Here is a 15638-nt window from a genome sequence, read left to right as displayed (position 1 = left end):
AACAAGCAAAAAAAAAAAAAAAAAAAGAGATTGTGTGAAAATCCATATTTGACAAGCTGTTAGATTTTGAGCCAAGACATGTTCAAAAGAAGAACAAACCAACCTCAAATACACAGTTCTAGGGCTAGAAGATATTGAAGATCTGGTATGGATCATTAAAATACCATTTCCTAGCCAATTTGATCGAGAATTGCACTACAACAGACGCATCAGATAGTGAGTGCGTGCCATGACTTATGGTAACGCATTACATTCAATTCAATGAACATGGTAGTCAAAGTAGAGATGTTATTCATAAAAATGGTCTAAAAGGCGCCAAGAAACAGGAAGAAATGCTTTGAGTTAGGTGTATAAATGTATATGGATGATTAAAGCATTTCTCCAACAGATACGTCGTTGATTTCATCAAATTATGCAAACGTATTTGCTTGCTAATTGTTACATGATAGGAGCAAAAAAAAAAAGGCGTAAACATTTGTGCCTATTTGCACAATATTTTAGGAGCAAAATTACTACGTTTTCTACACCAATAGATTTAGAAAGTCAAGATCTATAGCTTTTGTCACTATACCAAAGTCATAAAACTGTGTCTTTATGTAGTTCTAAGCAAAAGCTCCATTTTAGAAGCGGCAGGAAGGACCAAATTGCTTCTATTTCAATTTTCGATTCCAGTCATCATATACATCTTTTGTCCATTTGTTCCACATTCACTTTGCAAAATGCCTAAATTTCTATTTTTATATGTTTTCTGGCACTTCAACTAGCATAATAAGCTTTTGGGAGTCCATTAATAGCACATTTTATATGACATCTAGAGCAAAAATGCTCAAAACACAGCTTAAACATACCAATCTTTGATGGACCATTGCTCGATATCCAGACTACTAAAAGGTCCCGTTTTTTCATTTGAAACATATTTCTTCGAGCCCAGGAATCCAATGGTACCATTGGTCTAGTGATTATGTTTTCGATCCATGGGGATCCACGGAAGTCTGCGATAAAAAAAGTTCATCAAGAAATTTTTTGGAATGACCTGATGTAAGTCTGATCCAACCGAAATGAGGAAAGACCATGACTTGGTACTTCTGAGGAAAAGAAAGCGGGTTTGCTAAGACAAAAAAGACGAATTCACTTGAGCATTGCCTTCAAATTTGCATTCAAAGTTCATTGTACACTGTAATCAATACAAAAGAGGCCTATTTCAATAAGCATAATTGACTAAGCATATCACTATTCTAATAGCTTTGAAAAAGCATTGTTTAGAGAAACAAAACACATTAAATCACTTAACGTTTTCGAAGCTTATGCATAGTTCCTGAACAACAAACAGTGGATGTCTTGTCATTGGAGAACCTTGTATTCTATCTCCGATGTCTACGTCACGTTTTTGATATCCCTTGCTTGATTATTCAAAACTCGATTTTTTTTCCCTCTTTTTTTTTTAACGACTCCCCACTCTCTTATATTTAAAATGCCTGCTGCTCCTGCTTCTGGTTTGACTCGTACAATCTACAGCTCCATCTTCAAGAAGAACTCTGTCTTTGTCACCTCTATCTTTGCTGGTGCCCTTGTCTTTGAAATGGGTTTCGATTCTGCCACTGAAAAGATCTGGAACAACATTAACAAGGGCGTAAGTCACTGTTCCTTGCAATTCAATGACTTACACTTTTTAATAGAAACAATGGGAAGATATCAAGCACAAGTACGAACAATAAATAACCTAGACTTTAATAAAGGACAAACAAACGAATGGGACATTTTATTGCTTGATTTCAGACAAACGATCAAAGATATTTTGTGTAATGGAGCGATAATGAGTAGAAAAGGGACTGTCAGGTTTGGAGACAACAATAGGTTTGCCAGCATCTGACAATGTACAGATATCAGCATGAAGTGGTACTTCACCTAACAAAGGAACCTGTAAATCTTGAGCCATACGAGCAGCACCATCATGACCAAAGATATGAGATTCATGATGACAGTTGGGACAAATGAACAGGGACATGTTTTGTACCATACCGAGAATCTATGCTCGGGATAAGCCTATCATAATGATACTATATACTTACAGGTACATTCACTTTTTTAAACATGTTGGTCCCTTTGACGGCATCAATGAGAGCAATGTCTTGAGGTGTAGAGATAATAACAGCACCTAACTATGTTCAGTCTATGCATGTATTGTTGTATGCATACCATCTACCACCACTTGTTGACTGATGGTCAATTGAACGTCACCTGTGCCTGGTGGCATATCAATCACAAGTAAATCCAAGGGTCCCCACTCTACTTGATGCAGTAATTGCTGAAGTGCTTTCATGACCATCAATCCTCTCCAAACAACAGGTGCATCTTGATCTACTAAAAATCCCATTGACATACACTTGACACCATAGTTTGTCAATGGTATTAAACGATCACCTAAGACACTGTGAATATAGCTTGGTTTTTTGGTGTTTATGTTATTCTACCTTTCTCTGTCAGTTCTGGTTCACCCTTCAAGTTCATCAGTTTAGGTACAGATGGACCAAATATATCTGCATCTAGAATGCCTACTCTTTTTTTCATGCCAGCAGCAGCCAGGGCAATATTGACTGATTGAATCAGTGTCTTGATATCTATCGATAGTTATTTTACCTGCTGTTGTTGATTTGCCAACACCTCCTTTTCCAGAAGCAACTACCACAACATGCTTGACATTAGCAATAGGCATTTTCTTTGGTAGACCACGTTGAGCTCTAGGTATGGTAGGGGGAGATTTGTGTCGAGGTAACCCCTATTTATGAGTGAATACTTATTTGTTGTATGCACTAATGAATACCAAAGGGTTTTCATGAAGAAGAACTCGACATGAAGAGAAGCTTCGTTTAGCAATCGAAAGCATAATAATAATAATAATAATAACAAAAAAGAAAAAGATTTGCCTTGTCATGCGACTGCTTTTCACATTTAAAAATCGTTTCTTCTTTATGTACTTGATTGTGTTTATATGCACATGTCTGTTCATACTAACCGTCTTGAGTATCTGTGCTCAAAGGTTAAGTGAATTGAGAGCATCAGTTTTATCGTATGGAAAACTGAATCTACATAATGACAGTAAACCAACAACTGATTGGGCAACATACTTGTCTAGATTACTTATTCCAAAGCATTACTTTAGCCATTTTTATGTTGTTGGTTTGTTGACTGCTGTTATCTCTATCATTGAATTAATAGCATGGACATACTACAAGCGACCCTTATTCTTAGTGATGAGCTTACAACACTATGACATTCCTATAGCAAGTCAACATGTATCACGTCAACAATGCGTACTAGGCCTCATGCTCATGACAATTCATTTATCAAGACGCGTCTATGAATCCTTTTGGATAGAAAAGCCTTCCAAGACAGCCACCATGCATGTATCTCATTACTTGGCAGGCATAGGCTTTTATGGAGCTATGGTGCTTGGTACCTGGTTAGAAGGTGCATCTTCTGCTTTTGATCTGTGGCAAATACACCCAGATCATGTCAAAAGCCATACAATACCAGCCATCACGGCCATTCTCTTGTTTACCTATGCGTCTTATCACCAATACCACTGCCATGTTATCTTGGCTTCATTACGCAAGCATACAGACACCACGTATACTATCCCAAGAGGAGATTGGTTTGAATATATCGTGACACCTCATTATTTTGCAGATATCCTGATCTATCTCTCACTTTGTATTCTCTATGGCTTCCAAAACTACATTATTCTCTGTGGATTCGTATGGACCATTGTCAATCTATCCATTGTGGCAAGCGAAACAAATACTTGGTATCATACTCATTTTGGATCGAAATACAATCAAACTTTCCCTGATGGTCGCTGGAAGATTATACCTGGTTGTTATTAAACAGGGGAGAGAGAAAATAGTTTTATTGTGGCAAGATGGTGATAGGTGTGTATAAATAAATGATGCAAGAAAGTGTCTATTTGGCCTTAGTGAAACGATAGCTGAAACGCTTTCTAGTGAAAGCAAATTCGCCTAACTTGTGTCCAATCATTTCTTCAGTAACATGAACTGGCAAGTAGTCTTTGCCGTTGTGCACAAGGAATTTGAGTCCAACAAAAGATGGTAAAATAGTACAACTACGAGCTATTGATGAAAATGAGTAAGCTCATTCGTTTCATTGCGAGTGTTTACCTTGTGTGGCAATAGGAGTACCATTTTGAACGGCTTGCTTCAAACCAGGAAATGCAACAAAAAAAGGACCCTTCCAAGCTGAACGAGGCATGATTATACAGTGTAAAGAAAAGAAAAAAAAGAAAATGGCAAAAATGGAGGGTTAGAATAAAGCCACCCTGGCAGTGACTGTTTATAACGGTTCTGCATAAATGAGAAAAGCAATGGATATAAAGTATTTTAATAGTAAACATGTAATACGCCAAATGAAATGTTGATCAAAATACCAGCAACAATACCCATTTGATGTCTCCTCGAAAACACAGACTCACGGAACCAGAATAAGCAGATAATACCCAAGAAAAACCCGAGAACAAGTCCCCACATCATTTCTTTGTATGTGCCCTGAATGGCTAAAGAACTAAATAAGTCATATTGAACACAGGACTCTATGTCTACTTACTTCCGTCAGGCAATGTCTCCCCTGTGTTATCCATCCATTGTTCTTCTAGATTTCTTGCTTCTTCTGTAGGTACGTTATCGTCAAAAGAAGTACCATGCAGTCGGTGGAATTGTGTTCTGATATTTCGAATGTCTTCTTCTGTGAAACCCGATTCTCTTAGACGATCAAACCCAGTAGGAGGTGTCATTTGAGGTTGGTTCTATATGAAGTTAGTAAGCTAAATGTTAGTCTATCATCTTAGTCTTACATTTTGTGTATTAGGTATATAATCTGATAAGGAACAATGGAAATAGACAGGTGCTGGTGGTTCCAGTTTGGCTTTGGAGTCTGCTCTTACTATTTTGCCAATACCATATTCTCTTAATGTCTTGTTATCTTCAAGCACTCTGCCACTATGAATAAGTCGAATGTATTTATCTCCTGTACTGTCAGAAGATTGTCGAATCTAGATGGATAAGTTCTACTGTAAAAATAAGCAGTATATACCTTGTCTTTAATAGTCGAAATACTATCAAGTGTAGATACACGTAATATCAAGTCTTGTCTATCTGACCATCTTATGTGTAAATCAATACTGTCATAATACTCATCCATAGTGCAAAAAGAAAAAGAAAGAGAGAGAGAAAAAGATCAATTAAGCGAATCATATTGCATCATTACATCTTTGAATATCCGACACTCTTTTTTTTTTTTTGTGTGTGTGTGTGTGTGTTTTTTTTTTTTTTTTTTTTTTTTTTGTTAGTTCAAGATGAGTGCTTTGCCTAGTTTAGTTGGTAGGAAAATAAACACTCTTCACATCTAACTGTCCATTAGAAAGAGCATGTAGTCCTTCTCGGTATGATCCCAACTTGGCTTTGAATATCGAGATTTGTGAGACCATCAATAAGAAACAAGGCAACGCGTGAGTATAGTCAACCTCAAGATGAATACTGATATCTACTCTATAGTCCTCGTATAGCTGCTCAAACTATTGTCAAATTGGTCAATAGTACAAAGACAAACCAAGCCATGCTTGCATTAACAGTAAGTTTATGACATTCTTTTTTTTTATTGTTTCTTAGTTGTGTTAGTTATTGGATAATTGTGTCAAGAATTGTGGATATCCATTTCATCTTCAGATTGCATCTAAAGAGTTTTTGAATGCGCTTGTAAGAAGATTCCCTGAACGACCCCCTACTCGATATGCTCCTAATCCAGTTCAATCAGCACCTGAGAATCAATGGAATCACTTTGATTTTGCACCAATGCAGCCATGTATGGCTAATCCTGTCATTGATCGCATTCTATACCTTATCAAAGAGTGGAAAATAGCATTAGTAGAACTATCTCGCTATAAAGAAGATATGACTCATATTAAAGATATGTATCGATTACTCAAGTTCAAAGGTAACTAAAAAAAAAAAATTATTAGTTATGCTAACAAATGGGTCTAGGTTATCAATTTCCTGAACTTCGTGATTCCTCAATCGCCGCTTTGGCACCTATAGAGGTATTAAATGATACACGTGTGACTCATTACTAATAAATAGACTTTGAAATCCACACAAGAATTAGAAGAAGAAGACCGTATTGATAAATCAGCAGTAAGTATATGATTGTAATAAAAAATGAGACTAAAGAAGACTAGAAATTACAAGAGTTGATTCGAAGAGGAAGACCACAAGATTTAGTCGAAGCCAATAAGCTAATGAAGATCATGACTGGTTATGTAAGTTTTAATGTATATGTGTACATAATATTAAAAAAAAAAAAAAAAAAAAAAAAAAAAAAAAAAAACAGGATCAAAAGCATCAAACGAATTTCAAGGACAAGTTTGCAGAAGAATTACATAAAATTCAGAATAAAGCACGATTATTATATGAAATGCTATCCAACCTAAAAGAAGGAGACACAACAGACGAAGGTGGCACAATGGACGAACTAAAAAATGCCTGTGAAAGTGCTTTACCAAAGATCAAGAATATGCTTAAAGAAGAACAAGACAGTGAAAAGATTGAAGAATTAACTGAAGTCAAATCAACTATCAAAGGTGTCTTGTTAAAATACCAAGATATTAAGCATGGTCGATATGATACTGAATATGATGTGAGTGGCAAATTCAAGAGTGAGACAAACAGTCTGTCAGATATGCCACCACCTGCTATTAGCTTGATTGATCTAGACGACATTTCCACTTCCTCTTCACCCTCAGTTGGACATGCACAAATTCAAAAGAATCCAGTAGACGAATTAAGTGATATTTTTGGTGACAAAGCAACTATTTCTTCTGATCAAATGATACGAAAAAGCAAGTAAAAACATATGCATGTTTAAGACTAATAGATACATGCTAGTTGATTTATTGAACAAGAATGGATTGGGTATCTATTTAGATATCTATGAAATGGGTAGTGTATGGAGAATGAAGGCTTTTTATTCAAACAAATCTACTGCACCTATGGAGAAAATGACCTTGTTGTTAGCAGCACCTAAATCAATGCATTTGAAATTAGGCCCTATTTCTTCTGATTTTATTCCCCCTAAATCAGACAAGGCTGTCTCTCAACTTGTCACTGTAGAGAATCCCCACCAGGTAAAATAGCTTCAAGGGAAATGCATGCTGAAATTCTACAGGAACCCTTGAGACTTCGTTACAAAGTCACTTATGAACAATTTGGCGTTGAAATGGAACAAAGTGGTGATTACCATGATATACCTTAAACAAAAGTGTAACCAATGCTGACAATAAAAACGTGTGTTTGTCACAATAAAGTTGTACAGTTCTCTATTTTTGGTGAATACAACAATAACAAAAATAAAATAAATTCTCTCTCTTTTTTTTTTCTCTTTTCTCTTTTCTCTTTCTTTTTATCTGCGTATACCATGTCCAACTATTTAAAAGTAAATTTCAAACTACTACGTGTTTCTCTCCCTCCCTCTTTCTATCTCTTGTTTCCCTTTCTTTTTTTTTTTCTAACTTTTTATTATTTCAGGAACTAAAGACAAAACTTCAAAAAATGGAAGAAGGCTACCCTCATCAATGGAAACTGATAAAGGAAACATATATACCTGAACCCAAAGAAGAAATCAATCATAGCTTAGAATTTTATGATAAAATTACTCGACAAACAACAAAGCCATTGGTAAAATACCTTAAAATGAAGCCTAAACTAAAAACATACAAAAGTGTCAAAATATAGACTTGATTGTACCATCAGAAAACAGAACACAAAGTAATATGATGTAAAAAAAAATAGAATAGAAAAGAAACGTGGTCTGATTATCTAATCCAATGAAATTCCAGGTCAACAAATTCAATTGGAGCAGTTTTTGAACATTATAGGCACAAAACTTGACAAGCAAAGGTCGTTTATTCAAGAGACACAAGAACCTATTCAGGATACATTGATAACCAAGGTAATGATGAAATGACATCTATCAGAAATTAATACTTCTCGAAAAGAAATTTATAAGAAATGACGAAAAAAGACATTTTCGAATTCAAGAATTCATCAAAACAGAAAGATCGTATGTTGACACATTGCAGACCATTGTAAAGCATGTTGTTAGACCCCTTCGAGCCAACATGAATCAAAAGACTGCTATTCTCAACACATTCAAATGCCAAAAGATTTTCTTGAATATAGACCAAATAGCCATTGTCAATAAAGACTTCTTGGCAGACCTGGACTCTATGAATGATAATTTCGGTGAATTATGCTCAAAACACGTAATGATTATATTTAGGCATTTTGGTTACTAATTTCATTTTCAGATAATTAAATTCGAATGTTATAGAAAGTATTTACTCGAACAAGCTGAAGCACAAAAATTACACGCTAAAGAGTTCAAAGTCAATCAAAACTACAGGCGATTCTTGGTCAAGGTCAAAGATCATGCAGACTTTAAGCGCAAGAGACTTCAGGACATCTTGGTTGAACCTGTGCAACGTATCAGTCGATATTCCATGATGCTTCGAGACATTTTACAATTAACACCTGAAGATCATCATGACTACCAAGGACTAAAGGCTGCTTGTGAAAAAGCAAGGGAAATTGCTACCATGGCAGACGATGACCCAACCAAGACAGCCACCATGTTTCTGAATCTGTATCAATCCATTAAGGACTCACCTGTAATACAAAAAAAAAAAAAAATGACGCGCGTATCACAAAAATGCTTACATTTATTTATGCATAGTGCTCTTTGATCAATCAAAAGAGGTCTTTTATTGCTCACCTAGATGCCATTGAGATCCATCGAGTGACAAATAAGCCTACGCGTGCTGTTACTATCTTTTTATTTACAGACAAGATCCTTGTAGCCAGTCGGTCTTCCATTGACGCTAAAGGGATTGATATTCAACAGATATTAGAATATTCAAACCCCATGTCACCTACTTCCTTGTTCTCGGGTAATAACAAAGACAACCGGGCTGATAAACATCAGTTGAGATTCAAGGGATGGGCAGACATCGAAAGTATTGAAATGTTTGAAGGTGTTCCAGGTAACTTTGTGTTATGTTTAAACGAGTGTATCTCATGTCTTTTTTTATTATTATTTATAGAACGTCCAGGGTCTTTCATTCTCTCTGCTACTAACATACCTGAGATACATAGAGATGAAATGTCAAATCTCACATCATTTGAAAAGTATTTTTATAAAGGTCCTAGGCTTTATTCAGTGATACCTCAAAAAGATGAAATGTCTTCTCGCCTGAAAAGGACTGAATATGTCGAGAAGTCAGTGGAGTTTAGAACAGTCTACCAAAAGACAAGAGCTTTGATGAAGCAATACGATGTGCCCGAAAACAAAGTGTATCACAAGCTCTGGAAAGGTACTTTTACCTTTTGCAACATTTACTATAGCCAAGAAAGCTATCTAGATGCAAAATACAAGAACGACTTTGCCCTTATCTATGTAGACAATGACCAAATCCAATTAGAGACATTGTTTCCTTCTCAATCATCACTGTACCACCCATGGGTCATTGGTCTTGTTCAGCCAGAAGAAATGAAGGGGTTCCGGTTCAATATCTGTAGCAAGTTACGCTTCTCTTCCAGTACGACGCATACGGATCCAACCATCGACTTTGAAAGCATATTTTGGAATAACCGTAAGTATATTTGTACTACACAATTAAATAGCTCATTTTATTATCATAGTGCTCTATTTAAACCAATGTCTAAAACAATCAAATGAATATTTAACACAAACTATTGTCAAGGTTCAGCAATCAGTCCTAAATAATTCTCAACAGCAACAGCGGTCTAGATCAAAATCAATATCAAGAACATCGAGTATTCCTTCTATCGGGAAGCTATTCCATAGCAATGGTAGTACTAGTCGCTCAAGATCGGTATCACCTTCAAAAATGATCAAAAAGTCGAAATCAGCTTCGTATTCCGCAACGAGTAACCGTGCCTCTGTTCATTATGCTTCATGGAGCGAACAGTATTACAAGAGTGAATCACAAGCTTCTTCTTTGGCCACACTCAACTCGTCTTTATCTTCTTCCAGTGGTCACTTGCCCCAGGATACTGAATATACATATGATCAAAAAGAACTACCTCTTGATATCGTAAGTCATACTAAATACTGCTCTATACTAACCTGTTGAATAGCAATTGAATATGCTTCATTTACCTTCCACCACAAAAGATCCGAGAAAGTCATTCTACATGAACTCAGTCGAAAGCAACAGACACGTCAACACGATATCTTCATTGGGCAGTGATAGCAGCGCCGGCAGCTCTTTTAGTATTATTGAAGACCTCAATGATGATGTCCATGACGATCGTCAAGGCGAAACTGATTTTATGACACTCAATGTCATATCAAAAGTACGTGATTCATAACTAATTAGACTGGACCCATTTAAATCATGTATAGACAGCAACATCACCACTGAAATTTGAAGACGAAATGCAGCAACAATGGAAAGCACTTGCACATAAATATGAACTTTAATAAAATAAAATAAAAAAATTATAACGGCTTGAACATTCATTTTGGAATAATCGCAAGATAATAGTCTTTATAAAGTAACATTGTCGGATGAGACTTAAAGTAATAAGCCAATCATTTGTTTTTTATGTTACACTTATACCAAGATATTGAAAGGTTTACATAAATTAATCTGAGTATAGGTGTCATTATTATTATATCTGTTATAAAGTATGTATAGCGTGTGTGTGTGTGTGTATGTGTGTGTATATTTTATATGACGAATAAATTACAGCATGAATTTAAGCATCAAAGTGATCAAGTTGATTTTAGTTACACGACGCACTATTTCAAAAATGGAACTTGCCATTATATTTTAAACAAGAATTTTTTTTTTGTTTTAGTTTCTTCTTCTTTTTCACTATCTGTTTTAATACAGAATGAGTGACACACAAGCTTCACAACAAGGGTAAAATAATACTCAGCTTAGTCTTTTGTATAACTAATTCAAAACTATCAATAGAGCTGACAGCTCAGCAAGCACATTTATTTCTGCTTTATGGTTCAATGCTGCTTTAGGCGTTGGTTTTTTTAGCGCATTTGTTCTTTTAAGAACTAGACGGCCTCAAACATATGCACCCAGATCATATGCTATCAGAAAAGAGTACATATCAAAACAATAATAACGCTTGCAATTGAATTAATGATTTATTTAGGAGACGACCTCCTCCTTTGCCTAACGGGTTTGGCAGGTGGATATTGGCGTTATTCAAGATATCAGACGACGATCTGATTAAATCAATGGGTCTTGATCGATTCATGGTACTCAAGTTTCTTAGAATGGGTATGGTTACCTTTTCCCTTTATTCTTTAGTGGCCATCCCTATCTTGTTCCCAATCAACACGATCAATCAAGGCGATCTTTATGGTCTCAACTACTTGACAATGGGTAACGTGACTGACGATAGTCGTACTTGGGCTCATTGTTTACTGGCCTGTATTTTGACTTGTAAGTTGATATTTGTTATGTTTTATATTAATTCTTTTTTTATAAGGTTTGGTTTGGTACTACACTTTTCGCGAAACTAAGATCTATATTCGATTGAGAAGAAAATTTTTACTGAGTCCCGAATATGCAAACACGATTGCTGCCCGTACTGTCTTTGTTCCTTCAATTCCTAAAAACATCAACAATATTGAAGATCTAGAGAAAATCTTTAATCGTTTCCCTGGTGGGGTAAAGCGAATTTGGCTTAATAGGTAAATAGTAAAGATAAACATGCTTATTATCATTAACATTTTAACATAGAAAAACAGACGATCTTCCTGACCTTGTGCAAGAACGCCAAAAATCGGCGCTTGGTTTAGAAGCAAGCATCACTAAGGCTGTCTTGGCTACATACAAACATCGTCTCAAGTTGGAGTCAAAGAACAGAGTAATGGAAGAAGGTTTAACAGAATCTGATATTCCTAAACAACTTCGTCCCAAGCATCGCGATAGTCCTTTACCGATCCCTTTGCCTTGTTTTGGAAAAAAAGTCGATTCAATCGAGTTTTACCATAAAAAGATCAGCGAGCTCAATAAGACCTTGGGTGAGAAACAAAATGACGCACCTACCCTGGATCAAGTTAATTCTGCTTTTATTGAATTCAATGAACAAGTAGCTGCGCATATGGCTGCTCAATCGTTACTCCACAAAAACCCAATGAAAATGGCTCCTCGTTATGTTCAAGTCGCTCCCTCTGACATCATTTGGGAAAACACCAGTATTCGTTCTCATGAACGAATGATTCGTCGTTTCGTTAGTTTTGCTATCACTACAGCTATCATTATCTTTTGGGCTGCACCTGTTGTGTTTGTTCAAGCTATTGCCAACATCCAGACATTATCCAAAGCTTTCCCCTTCCTTGCAGGTATTAACAACTTAGGCCCTACTGCTGTCGGTATCATTCAAGGTATTCTTCCTGCTGTCGCCTTGTCTATCTTGATTTCTTTGGTACCTATCATTTTTACTATCTTGTCAACCAAGGAAGGTATTCCTCAACGATCTTTTGTTGAACTTTCTTTGCTTCACAAGTTTTTCTTTTTCCAGTTGATTGATGTTGTCTTGATCTCTACTGTTTCTGCTGGTGTGATGACCATGGCTGAACAACTCGCTAATCTTGCACAAAATCCTTTTGGTATCATCGACATTCTTTCTGAAAACTTACCTAAGGCTTCTACTTTCTTTATTACATTTGTCATGCTTCAGGCTACAAACCAATCTGGCCAAACTATTCTTCAATTAGTGCCTTTCATCTTATCATTCATCATGCCTATTTTCAACACAACACCTCGCGATATTTACAACAGAAAAAAGACATGTCCCAACATCAACTTGGGTACTTTGATTCCTAGTCAGACTGTGATCTTCATTCTCGGTCTTGAATATGGTGTTATTTCTCCTTTGATCTTGCCTTTTGTGTGTCTGTTCTTTATTTTCCAATACTTTGTGTATCTCTACCAGTTCTTGTATGTCTATGAACTCTCGTATGAGGCTGCTGGCCGTGCTTTCCCAAGAGCCATTCGTCATATTTACATTGGTTTATTGCTTTCTCAATTGACTTTGATTGGTCTGTTTGCTATTCGTAGCGGCGCTCGTGGTCAGATGGCTTTGATGATTGTTGCTTTGATATTGACTTGCTTTGCCTTGTATTACTATGACCGTGCCTTCAAACCCCTATTCAAATACTTGCCTGTTTCTACCTTTGAAGATGAAAAGATTGATCATAAAAAACATGATGATGTTCGACATGATGATAAACTTCAGGTGGCTTCAGATAATGACGATGATGAGAGCGATCATAGTAAAGTAGCTGTACAGAGCAACACTAGTACCACCAGTGGACACAACTACAAAACCAGCAAGATCAGTCCTTTGCTTACCAATGATACTTCTTTATCTCAAGATCATGTACCTACAGAGGCCTATCAAGCCCGTAAACATTTGCTTAACTTGTTATTTGAAGAACAAGGCAAAGACAAGGAAATCGTTAAAAAGGACGCTAAACGTATTGTCCAGATTGCCAAGGAATTGTATGAAACAGAAGCCTATATGCATCCTAGTACATACGCTTCTGAGCCTGTGATCTGGATTCCTGAAGACGAATATGGTATTGCACAAAACAAGATCAAGGAGCTCAAGTCAGATGATATTGAAGCTACCAGTCGAGGTGCTGTGATTGTCCGTAATCGAAAGAATAAGCCTGTTGTTACGATTGATGAAGAAAGACTTATTATGAATGATGAAGGTGCTCCAGGTGCTGATCCTTCTGCTGTCAATTTGACTCATGTGAATGATTATATTCGAGTAGTTGTAGATAGTTTTAATTTTGCTGATGCTATCACCATGTTTTAGTTCGTACCTTTTTAATAATAACAATAATAATAATAATAATAATAATAATAATAACATAGTTTGCATGAATCCATGTCTTGTTTAAACTTTTTAAATGAATTTTCTTACTTTTGGGATACTCAAAGCAAAGGAAGAAAAAAAAATTCCTTCAAAGTTACCAAGAACAAAAAAAAAAAAAAAAAAAAAAAAAAAAAAGAAGGTTCTCATGAGTATATCGAGATCTTTATACGTTCCTGAATACAATTATTAATTTAATTGAAACTTGAATAATATCTTGGACAACAGCTATTTTAATATACCTATAAAATTGTGTCAGTGATCGTCCAACATGTAGGAGTAGAAATAATGCCCCCTTTAAAAAAGCTTAAAAAAATGTACAAAGCCCAGACTACAATCGATAGGATTCTTTATTAAAGGGATGGATAAAAAAAGAAGAAAACCAGTGACATATAAAGGGATAAAGAACAGGAGATATATAGGGATTATAAAAAAGATAAAGAAGCATACCAAAGCTTTGTCTTTTTATTTTTATTTGTTTATGTCTATGAGAGAGTGCCACAGCTTGATGAATTACTGCTCTTTTGAAAAACAGTGGGTACAGATGACGACGATAATGGCGACGACACGGGTGATATATCATTTCTTGAATATTCTGATTCATGAGGATGTACCATGACTGGTCTTTTAGGATTCATATACGTTGACAGTGAATTCCTAGATGCATTTTCCAAAGTCAATCTTAGTTGAACACTGGGAGGTTGATTTTTTATAAAGTTTATGTCATGATAATGATGAGATTGTGCAATGGTCGAGTTATTAGAGGACCATCCCGAATGTGCAGAATGGGTGCTGCTTTTGCTGCTGCTGATGATATTACTGCTAGCATAGGTTGATTCTGGTGAAGTGAGTTTTTCTTGTGTATAGACAATAGGCGGATGACTGTTCCATTCTAGATCAGCTTCTTGTAACTGCTTGTGTCTACTTTCAAATGAAAAGGACCCTGTCCTTCCTAGTCTGTTCATTCTTGTCTCGTCTACTCTGCGCCGAATTCGATTACAGTTCAAGATAAAGCATGTAAGCAATACAAGAGAAACAACAACAACTATTGTAAAAGGTCCCCATGTGGTTGTAGGTATTCGTTCTGAGGTAGCAAGATGTCCTATAGGATTAGATATTGTCTTTGGTATAAATGGCTGTTCATCAGGTTGCTGTATGCTAACTACGGATGTTGGAGCTTCCATGGGTTCAAAACTCTAAAGGGAGTCCTTTTTTTATGTGTATAATCAAATAAAAAGAGAAAAAGAAAGAGAAAGAGAATGAAAAGAAAGCGATAAAAAAAAAGAGAAAGAAAAGGAAAGAAAGGGAGGACTATAAGGGATGTGCTGAACAAATACATTTCTTGTTATGAAGTAGACCTGTTTTTATAACCATATCATAAAAAAAAAGGGTCTATATGGATTTACAGCTTTCATGTAGGAAGAAAAGACAAGAAAAGAGAAAAAAAGACCGCCACCTGAAAAAGTAGCAAACAAGAGCAAGGTAATTAAAAACGTGCAAATGCTCAGAGAGATCTCCTCCTCTCCGTCTCCCTCTTTCTTCTGCTCCTTCTTCTTTTACTTTGATCCCCTAATCGTCAACCCCTTTTCAATTCATTCTTTCCGATAGAAGTGTCACATAAATTATGACATGAGTGGATCT

The 15638-nt window shown here is 36.0% G+C and overlaps 9 protein-coding genes across 9 annotated transcripts; 5 read left to right on the top strand and 4 right to left on the bottom strand.

Annotated features, from left to right (window-relative positions):
- Positions 1 to 1433: 1433 nt before the first annotated feature.
- B0P05DRAFT_538539 (P-loop containing nucleoside triphosphate hydrolase protein) lies at positions 1434 to 2925 on the bottom strand. Its single transcript, XM_051577855.1, has 6 exons — positions 2822 to 2925; positions 2638 to 2776; positions 2472 to 2594; positions 2197 to 2421; positions 2070 to 2155; positions 1434 to 2026 (listed from the first exon to the last, which is right to left on the bottom strand). Exons 1-6 carry the CDS (start codon positions 2882 to 2884, stop codon positions 1760 to 1762), a joined length of 903 nt encoding a protein of 300 aa, XP_051435674.1. The 5' UTR covers positions 2885 to 2925; the 3' UTR covers positions 1434 to 1759.
- Positions 1472 to 1715, top strand: B0P05DRAFT_468608 (cytochrome b-c1 complex subunit 9; the record flags this gene model as incomplete). The annotated part of the gene is made up of 2 exons (XM_051574439.1): positions 1472 to 1630; positions 1677 to 1715. 2 exons carry the CDS (start codon positions 1472 to 1474, stop codon positions 1713 to 1715), a joined length of 198 nt encoding a protein of 65 aa, XP_051435675.1.
- A 33-nt stretch (positions 2926 to 2958) lies between the features above and the next one.
- On the top strand, positions 2959 to 3887 carry B0P05DRAFT_538537 (3-oxo-5-alpha-steroid 4-dehydrogenase-domain-containing protein; the record flags this gene model as incomplete). Its single annotated transcript, XM_051577854.1, has 1 exon — positions 2959 to 3887. Exon 1 carries the CDS (start codon positions 2970 to 2972, stop codon positions 3882 to 3884), a length of 915 nt encoding a protein of 304 aa, XP_051435673.1. The 5' UTR covers positions 2959 to 2969.
- On the bottom strand, positions 3888 to 4313 carry B0P05DRAFT_538536 (uncharacterized protein). Its single transcript, XM_051577853.1, has 2 exons — positions 4176 to 4313; positions 3888 to 4127 (listed from the first exon to the last, which is right to left on the bottom strand). The coding sequence occupies exons 1-2, from the start codon at positions 4264 to 4266 to the stop codon at positions 3961 to 3963; spliced, it is 258 nt and encodes an 85-aa protein (XP_051435672.1). The 5' UTR covers positions 4267 to 4313; the 3' UTR covers positions 3888 to 3960.
- A 296-nt stretch (positions 4314 to 4609) lies between these two features.
- Positions 4610 to 5211, bottom strand: B0P05DRAFT_468736 (uncharacterized protein; the record flags this gene model as incomplete). Its single annotated transcript, XM_051574446.1, has 3 exons — positions 4610 to 4816; positions 4865 to 5062; positions 5104 to 5211. The coding sequence occupies 3 exons, from the start codon at positions 5209 to 5211 to the stop codon at positions 4610 to 4612; spliced, it is 513 nt and encodes a 170-aa protein (XP_051435671.1).
- Positions 5212 to 5363: 152 nt separating this feature from the next.
- On the top strand, positions 5364 to 7428 carry B0P05DRAFT_538528 (uncharacterized protein; the record flags this gene model as incomplete). The annotated part of the gene is made up of 10 exons (XM_051577852.1): positions 5364 to 5390; positions 5431 to 5518; positions 5565 to 5640; positions 5688 to 6003; positions 6051 to 6106; positions 6147 to 6200; positions 6245 to 6325; positions 6397 to 6904; positions 6951 to 7189; positions 7231 to 7428. Coding segments are annotated over 10 exons (1532 nt in total), but the record flags the coding sequence as incomplete, so codon positions are not given.
- A 35-nt stretch (positions 7429 to 7463) lies between these two features.
- On the top strand, positions 7464 to 10605 carry B0P05DRAFT_538523 (uncharacterized protein). Its single transcript, XM_051577851.1, has 9 exons — positions 7464 to 7497; positions 7590 to 7739; positions 7784 to 7829; positions 7901 to 8013; positions 8060 to 8326; positions 8372 to 8731; positions 8797 to 9103; positions 9164 to 9712; positions 9762 to 10605. Exons 1-9 carry the CDS (start codon positions 7480 to 7482, stop codon positions 10214 to 10216), a joined length of 2265 nt encoding a protein of 754 aa, XP_051435669.1. The 5' UTR covers positions 7464 to 7479; the 3' UTR covers positions 10217 to 10605.
- Positions 10606 to 10965: 360 nt separating this feature from the next.
- On the top strand, positions 10966 to 13963 carry B0P05DRAFT_538521 (uncharacterized protein). The gene is made up of 5 exons (XM_051577850.1): positions 10966 to 11011; positions 11066 to 11206; positions 11259 to 11551; positions 11598 to 11802; positions 11852 to 13963. The coding sequence occupies exons 1-5, from the start codon at positions 10983 to 10985 to the stop codon at positions 13938 to 13940; spliced, it is 2757 nt and encodes a 918-aa protein (XP_051435668.1). The 5' UTR covers positions 10966 to 10982; the 3' UTR covers positions 13941 to 13963.
- A 359-nt stretch (positions 13964 to 14322) lies between these two features.
- On the bottom strand, positions 14323 to 15404 carry B0P05DRAFT_538519 (uncharacterized protein). Its single transcript, XM_051577849.1, has one exon. It carries the CDS (start codon positions 15179 to 15181, stop codon positions 14483 to 14485), a length of 699 nt encoding a protein of 232 aa, XP_051435667.1. The 5' UTR covers positions 15182 to 15404; the 3' UTR covers positions 14323 to 14482.
- Positions 15405 to 15638: the final 234 nt, after the last annotated feature.

This window comes from Gilbertella persicaria (genome assembly GCF_025201335.1).
Source record: "Gilbertella persicaria strain CBS 190.32 chromosome Unknown B0P05scaffold_16, whole genome shotgun sequence".
In the NCBI taxonomy this organism is placed as follows: Eukaryota; Fungi; Mucoromycota; class Mucoromycetes; order Mucorales; family Choanephoraceae; genus Gilbertella; species Gilbertella persicaria.
This window is presented reverse-complemented; position numbering and strand designations above follow the sequence as displayed.

Excerpts from the sequence above, each read along its gene's own strand:
- B0P05DRAFT_538539 (XM_051577855.1), bottom strand. The coding sequence starts at position 2,884 with ATGCTTTCGATTGCTAAACGAAGCTTCTCTTCATGTCGAGTTCTTCTT. Across the intron at positions 2,156-2,196 it reads TCAACAAGTGGTGGTAGATG|GTGCTGTTATTATCTCTACA; the intron begins GTATGCATACAA and ends GAACATAGTTAG. Across the intron at positions 2,027-2,069 it reads TTAAAAAAGTGAATGTACCT|ATTCTCGGTATGGTACAAAA; the intron begins GTAAGTATATAG and ends TCCCGAGCATAG.
- B0P05DRAFT_538536 (XM_051577853.1), bottom strand. The coding sequence starts at position 4,266 with ATGCCTCGTTCAGCTTGGAAGGGTCCTTTTTTTGTTGCATTTCCTGGT. Across the intron at positions 4,128-4,175 it reads TACTCCTATTGCCACACAAG|CTCGTAGTTGTACTATTTTA; the intron begins GTAAACACTCGC and ends TTTCATCAATAG.
- B0P05DRAFT_538523 (XM_051577851.1), top strand. Across the intron at positions 8,014-8,059 it reads AGGATACATTGATAACCAAG|AAATTTATAAGAAATGACGA; the intron begins GTAATGATGAAA and ends CTTCTCGAAAAG. Across the intron at positions 9,104-9,163 it reads AATGTTTGAAGGTGTTCCAG|AACGTCCAGGGTCTTTCATT; the intron begins GTAACTTTGTGT and ends TATTATTTATAG.
- B0P05DRAFT_538521 (XM_051577850.1), top strand. The coding sequence starts at position 10,983 with ATGAGTGACACACAAGCTTCACAACAAGG. Across the intron at positions 11,012-11,065 it reads ACACAAGCTTCACAACAAGG|AGCTGACAGCTCAGCAAGCA; the intron begins GTAAAATAATAC and ends AACTATCAATAG. Across the intron at positions 11,803-11,851 it reads AAGCGAATTTGGCTTAATAG|AAAAACAGACGATCTTCCTG; the intron begins GTAAATAGTAAA and ends ATTTTAACATAG.
- B0P05DRAFT_538519 (XM_051577849.1), bottom strand. The coding sequence starts at position 15,181 with ATGGAAGCTCCAACATCCGTAGTTAGCATACAGCAACCTGATGAACAG.